Source organism: Penaeus japonicus, unplaced genomic scaffold (assembly GCF_977035675.1).
Source record: "Penaeus japonicus unplaced genomic scaffold, GWHDUDI00000001_assembly GWHDUDI00000001, whole genome shotgun sequence".
Classification (NCBI taxonomy): domain Eukaryota; kingdom Metazoa; phylum Arthropoda; class Malacostraca; order Decapoda; family Penaeidae; genus Penaeus; species Penaeus japonicus.
The window spans coordinates 13240286-13250285 of record NW_028234403.1 but is presented as its reverse complement, the minus strand read 5'-3'; the positions used below and the strand labels follow the sequence as shown (position 1 = coordinate 13250285).

Here is a 10000-nt window from a genome sequence, read left to right as displayed (position 1 = left end):
CTACTCTTCATACAGGGTCCTGGAAATGTCCACACACGGCAGCTGCAAGTTACCAGATGATACTGTTGAGAATAAAAAAAAATCAAGTTAATTATCCATTTTCTATATCAACTCACATGTTCTAAATCTACTCATTAACCCATTGGCAGCGGATGGCATAATTTGCTGCAAAGCCAGAGTCAGTCATAGACGTGGATGGCACTGTGCCAGACATGTAAACCAACCATCCTACTGCACAAACATTTATTTAACCCTATGATGACGGTGCGTCACACCCGTGTGACACAGCTAAATTCCCGATGCCGGGGCCTCATGCCAGTGTGACGTTTCCAATGCAATATTGCAATGGCCCGGCATACAGGTTTTCACTTATTGATGTGCCCCGTCGGGAAAGGGTTAATACTGCGACCAATGGGTTAATTCACGGAATGAATATCGCTATCTACTGGAACTAATGAACGGTATTGATCAGTTTAACTACATCTCTATAGTTTTCTTCTTTTAGCAGCTATGTATCAAGACTGATGACATTTTTTTGAGGAATAGGCTTGGATATGGAGGATATTTAAAAAAAAGTTATATGCATTTTTCTGAAGTTCTGCTAGATATTGATTTTCTCTATATAAAACAATGATAAAAATATACTAATCTACCCAGTATGTGGCATTTACTCTTACAGTACTGACTTATTCAATCCTTTTTCCTCAGTTCATCAGCTTCAGCAGGATATCAATGTGCTTTCAATAAACTACATCTTATACATACAGGCAACTTAAAAAAAAAAAAAAAAAGTTATTTTATAAATAAACAAGAAAAATAACTTGGCTGCTACTTACTTTCCAAAGGTAATGGGAGGAGATCCCTTATCTGCTCCCTGTTTGAAACCTGCGAAAATAGAAATCAAACTTGAGATAATTTTCTTCTCAAAATACCCCAGAAAGACCTCCCTTGGTACAATCCCCTCCACTTCCGAGTTTACCGTTCTGTAACACGTGCTAATATGAGTAAGAGGCACATGTTTCTGGTACAGTTTCTGATACAGCTTGCCGACTTTGGAAGTAGAGGCAACCTGGTGACTGCGTTCAATTGCCGCCAACCTTTCAATCACATTCCTAACTCCTAGTCTAGATGCTCTGCTACTATTATATGTTAGATTTTCCCATGAACCTACCCTATAGTAATAAAATCATCCAGCCTAAGAATAGGAAGGAAGCTATGATAGATCAGTGCCGTATGTTTGTTTGTTTAGAAGGGATATACGAGACACAAAGTTTTCATGTAAAAAATTTTCCCAAACACATTTATTGTTTGCTAACTCAATTACACGATTATACTCACTCTCTCCACAAACAAACCCACACAATTTCTTCAATATAGAAATATAACTTACTCCTAGTTTCTCCTGTATCACTAATTGTAACTATTACAGCTCATATCCACAGGATTGTATGTGCCTCCCTCTCATTTCTACCCCCCCTGTATACTCTACATCTTGGTAATTTTTTCCTAAACAGGCACACTTGGAGTGAATGTGAAGATTGGAGGCCAATAGATGCATAGATTAAGACCAATGAGCATCTGTGGACTTGATTTAATTTTAGGCCTTATATTTTTTTTAAGGCCATTACATTATTTTTTTTCTATATCACTGTATGGTCCTGTTTTTGATAATTAACCAAAATATGAAAGGTGGACTTATGGCATAACCCTAGACAATCAGATTATTGTGGATAATTTAACATATGATTTTGGTATTGAGGCACCATCTATATGCATTGTCCACTTATTGCAATCTTAGTCTATGCTAACTTAATAGTGCAATGATATTAGCCTTGATAACTGGGAAGCGCATGAAATATACATGACAATTGCAAGATAAACACTAAAAAAAATAAACAGTTGTAGTAACTTGTACAATCACAAAAATATAAATATAAATGCAATATCAAAGGAAAACAAACTTCCATTACACATATTCTAGAAAGTTAGGGCAGAAACTGGTGTCTAATTTGATGAAAATTTAAAATTATAATATACATGGGAAGGGTTTCCTGGCCTTTGCTAATGTGCAAAATGGGTGCTAATATCTTTGCTATAATTGATTAAGTGACTAAAATGGTAAGTTTAAAAGTACTATAAATGGTTAGTATATATAATGAGGAATTCGCTAATACTGGAATCATTAGCATTAGTGATAGGGTACTTTAACCCATTAGCAGCAGATGGCAAGATTTGCTGCAAAGGCAGAGTCGGTGATAGACACGGATGGCACCATGCCAGACATGTAAAACAGCCATCCTACTGCACAGACCTTTTTATAATACCGCGACTAATGGGTTAAGAATGATTTATCATGTCTTGAATGATTCAATACACTTCACTGCCAATGATATGACATCATGAGCTATGCATTTTGCACTCAGTCAAAAAGTTGATAAACCTCCCATACATATGGTTAATAATCTGAAGATAAACTGCTAAGATGGTTGCCAGAACACATATGGTGGAAATGCATCTACCTTTGTCAGACCACAGTACCAATGGTGTACTGGTCTAGCCATGATGACATAGATTTGCAACCTTTGTCAACAATTTCAACAATTATGGCCTTGGTCATACTACTTTCTGTTAATCTCTTAAGTTTCAGTTTTTATATATCATTGTTGGTAAATCTTAAAAAGAGGACTGCATAGAGAAAGGAAAGGAAAAAAAATAAAAAAATAAATAAAAATAAAACAAAATAATTAGCAATCTGCAAAACATGATGGTAAGCCCCCTCCCCCCACATCGCTTACTAAATACACACCTGCAGTACCTTGCGTTTGCCAATGTGTTTGTGCCTTTGACTCTCTGGCGAATGAACAACTCTCCATCAAATATATTCTGGCAAGACGGATCAAGCTCCACATTCCTATATATGTATGGTGGAGGTTTGTTGGCATTCTCTGGAGCATCAATGGCATAGATGTTAATGCCATGGATGCTGTCCTAGGTGTAAGATTTACATCTTCGTGCGGTCCTAATCTAAACGTTCACCAATTTGCCAACTCAGGAATTAATACGGTAAATTTTCCGAACAACGCCGCGTCGTTAAATACCACAAAAGTGGTATCGATGGATTCCTTTCAACCTCTACTATTTATATATAGTGAAATTAATGAGCGCTTGCACCCCTGGAGCCCACAATCTGGGTCCCGATAGTAGGGGAGGGCATGAAGTAGATCAGGGAAATTGCGGGGTAAAAATGAATTCCAGCCATAATTCATATGCAAAATCTTAACCAATTACCTACCTAACTTTGCTTAGGTTTGAAGTTTGCCCTAGCCAAGGGGGGGGCTTTGCCCCCACCCCTGTACCCCCCCTTTTTAACCCATTCACGCCGGGTGACGTGATAGCACGTATTGTGGTTTTCGCGTCAGACGCCCTGGACGCGCTATGAGGGGAAGCCGCGCGCTCGGGTAGAGCGAGCGGGCAATCCAGGCTCGTGGCTTGTGCGCCCGAGAATCTCGAGGCGTTAGGTTTATGCGTTCGAGAACCCCGGTATTGCGACCGCGCAAAGCCGGAAAGGCCCCGGTGTGAATGGGTTAAGGCACTACCTCGTGCTACTTTGGTATCACGAAAACCTTAACCCTTAACTACCTACCTCACCTTGCTTAGTTTTAAAGTCAGCCTTTGTGAAGAGGGAGCTACGGTCCCCTGTGGATCTCCCCTATTCAGGGCACTTCGTGATACTTATGATGCGTAATTAGTTCTGTAGATGAAAATGCCACGACCACGAACAACCTTCACACTGTACCATGATGACAGCAACTAAGTCTTCGTCTCATGTATTCCTCAGGATAGAAAACTAGGACCGATAATGACGCGACCCCTCAATAGAGGGCACTTTATAATTATATTGGAAACAATGGGGAATATTGCGCCATCTATCAAGAGAACATAACAGCACATGCAGGTAATTCATTGGGGGTTTCCAGTCCACAGCTTGTTGCTAGCCGTAAATACGTAAACACAGCCATGTTTAAATTTCAGGGCGAGGATGGTGGTGTTTCGGGGTATTTTGCACAAGGTATGTTGCACGAAGTGCCCTACAAAGGAGAGGGTCCAGCGGGGGCAAAGCCCCCCTTTGGCTAGGGATTAATTCAAAACTAGGCAAAGTTAGGCAGGTCACTGGGTTAAGATTTTGCACACGAAATATGCCCCGAAGTAGGACGAAGTAGCACAAAGTGCCTTAAAAAAAGAGACTCAGATTGTGGGGTCCAGAGGTGGAATCGCGAATGATTTCCACTATATATGAACAGTAGAGGTTGATAAGAATCCATCAATACCATTTTTATGGTGTTTCGTAACATTTTACCCCGTAATTTCCCTGATCTACTTCATGCCCTCCCCTACCATCAGGACCCAGATTGTGGGCTTCAGGGGTGCAAGCGCTCATTAATTTCACTATATATGAATAGTAGAGGTTTAGAGGAATCCATCGATACCACTTTTGTAGTATTTCGTAACGTGGCGTTGTTCGAAAAATTTACCATTAATACTAAATACTAAATGGAATCACTAAGAAGGATTAGTTTTTCCTTGATTCCAGCTTGCAGAGTATGGCAAGTCAACATCGGATATTTTCCTCCTATAATTATATTGCACAACTGCACTTGAAATAACTACACATGAAACATAAAATATAATATTTTGGCCGCATTAAATTCGGAATATCTTCACGCTTGAAGTAAACGCCCTAAGTACACGTCTAAATAGGATAAATTGCAAACATTTCCTTTTGCTGTTGCACACTCGAGTTCTCGTTGTAAGCTGCCATACTATAAGCTTAATTTAATTCATGATTACTATAATGATAAATGAGCGTACCTTACACACAGGAGACCATTCCTTACGTCCTAAACACAAATAAAACATAAATTTAATCATTACTACCAATTTACATAAACAAACAAAATACCACATTTCCATAAATACCTAAATAAAGCACTGTAGGAACGAAGGCCCAGTGGAACACCGTCTTTCCCAACTCGATGACCGTCTGTAGTCTCTGGGCAGTGCCTGAGCTGAGCTTCATTACGAAAGTCGAAGGGAGGAAAGGGCCAGAGTTAAATTTCTGAGGTGATTCTGCCTCACGCCGTTCGGGACGATGGTGGTGGTGCTGGTGTGTGAGACGTGAGTTCAGGTTCGAGTAATAGATATCTTGAGAAGACAATAAGGCTTAGATGGAATCAATTTTGTATTAATATTACTTTAATATACCTTAAATATTAAGAAAAGTGATTGGATTTCTCTGTATTTGAGAAATAATCTCTTAAATGGAATTGAGATAAATTTAAATCACCTTAATGTAAACCGGATATATGAATCAACGCCGATCGTCTGCTAAGAAGCGCGTTCGTGTAACTTCTTTATTGAATCCGGATTACTATTTTCACTCTTTTCAGTATTATCATTCATTATTTTTTTACCATCAATAAATGATTTATATCAGTTGATTCTCACATTACGTAACTTGTGTAATACTACAAAATGTTTAAATATTAAAGTTTTTCAGGATGTGTAATCTTATATAATGTCCTCAGCACACGTGGTAAATATAAGTGAGTTAGATTTTATATTAAACATTAGATGATATGTTTCACAAGTATATTTTCATATATCTGTAAGTGTGGGTGTCTGTTTGTATTTTTTATATCTTAGCTATGTTATCCCTAAAATCCATTCTCTCTTAGAAGTAAACGTTTTCTCTTTCTTATATATTAGGAGAAACTATTTCATTCTTTTTCATTCTAAGCTGAATGTAGGGGAGTCTTATTCATTTATCATTCAGTATATAGTTTTTACTAGTATTATCAGTGTATGATTCTAATGATATCTAAAAGCTGTAACTTGTTATGCAGATACATTTTCATAATCATTATTATTATTATTTTTACTATGATATATATATTTTTTATAATTGTTGATACACCAGTGTGGAACCTGTAAATAAATGAGAACTATCATTATCATCATTATTTCTATTATTATTATTATTATTATTATTATTATTATTTTTATTACCATTATTATTATTATCATTGAAATTATCATCAAGATTATTATCATTATTATTATTATTATTTTTATTGTTATTATTATCATTATTATTATTATTATTATTATTATTATTATTATTATTATTATCATTATTATTATTATTATTATCAGTATTATCATTATTATCTTTATTATTATTTTTATTATTATCATCATTCTTCTTCTTCTTCTTCTTCTTATTATTATTATTATTACTATTATTATTATTATCATTATTATTATTATCATTTTTATCAATATCATTATTTTTGTTGTTGTTGTTATTATTATTATTATTATTATTATTATTATTATTATTATTATTATCATTATTATTATTATCATTATCATTATCATTATTATCATTATTATTATTATTATTATTATTATCATTATTATTATTATTATTATTATTATTATCATTGTTATCATTATCATTACTATTAACTATCATCATTATTATTAGTTATTGTGTGTTTCCTTGTCGGTGCCAGGCGCCCGTAGAATCTGTTCTGGGTTCACGCCCCTGTGTTCAAGCACGCCTCCTGCCTACCTGTCTGCCTTGTGTCGGTGGGTTGTTACAGTTATTGAAATTATCATCAGTGCTATCATCATTATCAGATTTATTGATATTACTGCCACTATCATTGTTGTTGTAATTGATGTTGTTATTATAAGTATTTATCATCATTACTATTGTTATTATTATCGTCATATTATCATTATCAACATCATTATCTTCATTATGATGATAATATTGGTAATAATGATAATAACAAGGATAGTAATTGTAATGATAATGATAATGATGATGATAGTAATTATGATAATAATGATAATGATAATGATAATAATAACTAAAATGATAAGGATGATGATAATGATAATAATACTACTAATGACAATAACAATGGTAATGATAATGGTAATTATGATAAAAAAAATAATGATAATAATGAGGATGATTATTAATGTTACTCCTATCATAATAATCATCATAATTACCATTAACATTATTGTTGTTATTATCACCATCATCATTATCATTATCATTATGATCTTTATCATTGATATTATCACTATTATCATTATCATCATTTCTATTATTATCATCATCATTATTACTATTATTATTACCGTTATTACTATTATCATCATTATTACTATAATTAGTAACATTATCATTACTATTAATATCATTATCATATCATTATTATTGCTATTATCTTTATCATCATCATCACCATCATCATACTCATCGTGATAATGAAACAATTATAATGATAATAATAATGATAATAATGATTAATGATAATGATAATTACCATTATCGTTATTATCATGATCATTATCATTGTTTTCATAATTATCCTCCTCATTATTGCTACAATCATTACTTTGCCATTATTGTGATCATTATCATCATCATTACTGATATTATTATCCATATCATCATTATTTCTGTGTTATTATGATCATGATTATTGTCATTATCACTATCATTATCATCATTGTTGATATCATTGTAATACCCATTATCATCTGAATCATTATCATTATGAAAACTATTCTTATCGTAATTTTTATTATTACTATTATTCATTAGTATCGCCATTTGCAATACTACCAATATACTAATTTCTAATGTCGATATTTTAATTATTACTGAAATCATTATTACTATTATTTGCAAGAAAGTAAGTTTAGGGGAAAAAAATATGTGACAGATCCTATTATGTCTTCCTTTCAAATTTAACTTTTTATCTTACTATTATATTTGTTTCTATTCTGTAGATAATTTCCAAAACTTTGCTACATTTTATATATTTTTTCCTTATTTCATATGGAGATAGTGTAATTAAACAGGGAGTTGTCAATGCTGATGTGTATTTTAAAAATATTTCTTCTTCGTTTGAAATTGTCAATACAGATTTGTATTCTAAAGGTATTTTTTCTTTCCTATTCTTACATCGCAATAAACCATATATTTTTATTATTGATCTATTCACAATATCTCTGAAAATATAAGTAATGTTCTATGAAGTTTATATTCTTACAGAGATGAAATACTATATCCGAAGCCTCATTGAATAAAGTGTGGGTGAATATGAGCCTTTAGAATGTAATGAATAAGGTCGAAATCTGTATGAACGATACTACATGACCCATATGAACTGAAAATCCATACAAAAAAAAAGAACTTTGAATATTCTCATCAAACTAAGGGGTTGTTATGACTCTACTCCCTCACTCCCTCCTTCCCTCTCTCTCTCTCTCTCTCTCTCTCTCTCTCTCTCTGTCCCTCTCTCTCTCTCTCTCTCTCTCTCTCTCTCTCTCTCTCTCTCTCTCTCTCTCTCTCTCTCTCTCTCTCTCTCTCTCTCTCTCTCTCTCTCTCTCTCTCTCTCTCTCTCTCTCTCTCTCTCTCTCTCTCTCTCTCGCTCTCTTTTCGGTAAGATTTAAACCCATATTGATTTTTTTTTAGGTTGTCTGTCCATGTTGTAGGAGATGCAAAAGGTAATTGTTTTTTCTATGTTGTAAGTTTGCTTTTATGGTTCTCCATGTTATTCCACTCTTTATCAGTTTCTCAGTAATAAGAAAAAGGTTAATGAAGAAAGCAATACTGTTGATCTGCTGAAAATCTTAATCATAGAACTATAAGTTACTTAAAAAATATGTATTCGAACATAAGTTCATGTACTATAGTTACATCAAACCGCATTTTTATCACAAATAATATCCTATGACATAATATCATACTACAAGGAACACTACATGATCGGACTTCAGAAAAAAAAGATGAAAGAAGGGCCATCAAACTGACCAAAGACTAATGGGAACTTTTACATCGACAAAGATCTAATGAATGACTAAATGTACTCTCTATATCAAAAGAGGCGCCAGACCCTCGTATCCTTCGCCGGGCGAGGAGCAAGGGAGGGCGGGGTGGCCCAACACTCGTCTAGAAGAAGGACACGGCACTCTCGGATCTGGGGCTCCGTTCGTCACACTCCAGGATCGTGTCGAAGTCGGGGACATAGCGGAGGTCCTCGTGATGGCCGGAAGGGTGCTCCAGGGGCGACAGGAAGGTCCCAGGGGGTCCGGCAGGAGGGTAGCTGACGATGGAGGTTCCGGGGTATTCCGTAAAGTGGCCGGAGGACTCGAAGGATTCGTCCGAGACGCTGGATCCGTAGGAATCGAAGGACGTTCGCCGGGTGTTGCATGGGCCCTCCGCGTGACCGTCTGGGTGAATGTTACATCGTGTCAACAAAGGATCGTAATTTCACGATTTTAGTATCACTCTGATTGATTTCAATTGTAATGGATTTCAGTTTAATCTCTTACTAGTAAAAGAGTATTTTGTAAATCAAAATGATGCATTATACAGACGTAACATAAATTCAACTAAATGAATCTCTCCACTTATAAATATATCAGACTTTGACAGGAATACCCATTCGTTGCAATAACGACCCCGAGGATAGTTTCCAATGCCAAAAAAAAGCAGGACAGAGACCAGAGGACTGACCTGAGATAAAAGTCAGTTGAGTGGCGTTGGACCACTCGCTGCCACTTCGGTTGTTCCTGTACTTCCGTGGGGGAGAAGGGTTGGGCGTTGCATTTTGCCTGAAAAAAAGAAGGAAAGAACTAAGAGAACAAAGGTTGTGACTCGACTTACAAAAAGCGACGAGAGGTTTCTTTCAGCTGAATTATGTCTTTTCTGACAAGATGTTTGCCCTCTTGTCAGATATCGAAAGTTCGCGAAGAAAATATCTTACCTGCAGTTGCACTTGGTGTTGCATTGGTCGTCTCGTCCAGAGGAGCACAGTTCACATTCGGGAAAGCGGGGCTCTTCGCGTTTCAGTCGTCTGCTCCACCTGTTGGCGAAGGGGGCCTTGGGATTCTCTCTCTCTCTCTCTCT

General features: G+C 35.5%; 1 protein-coding gene across 2 annotated transcripts in view; it reads right to left on the bottom strand.

Moving 5' to 3' along the window:
• Positions 1 to 8699: 8699 nt before the first annotated feature.
• LOC122254012 (uncharacterized) overlaps positions 8700 to 10000 on the bottom strand; it is a 32014-nt gene continuing 30713 nt past the window's right edge. For both annotated transcript variants that reach the window (XM_043017464.2, XM_043017473.2), the window contains exons 25-27: positions 9858 to 9956; positions 9608 to 9705; positions 8700 to 9321 (exon numbers count right to left, since the gene is read on the bottom strand). In XM_043017464.2, the coding sequence (XP_042873398.2) occupies positions 9041 to 9321; positions 9608 to 9705; positions 9858 to 9956 (478 nt within the window). In that variant the 3' untranslated portion in view covers positions 8700 to 9040. The remainder of the gene's footprint in view (positions 9322 to 9607; positions 9706 to 9857; positions 9957 to 10000) is intronic.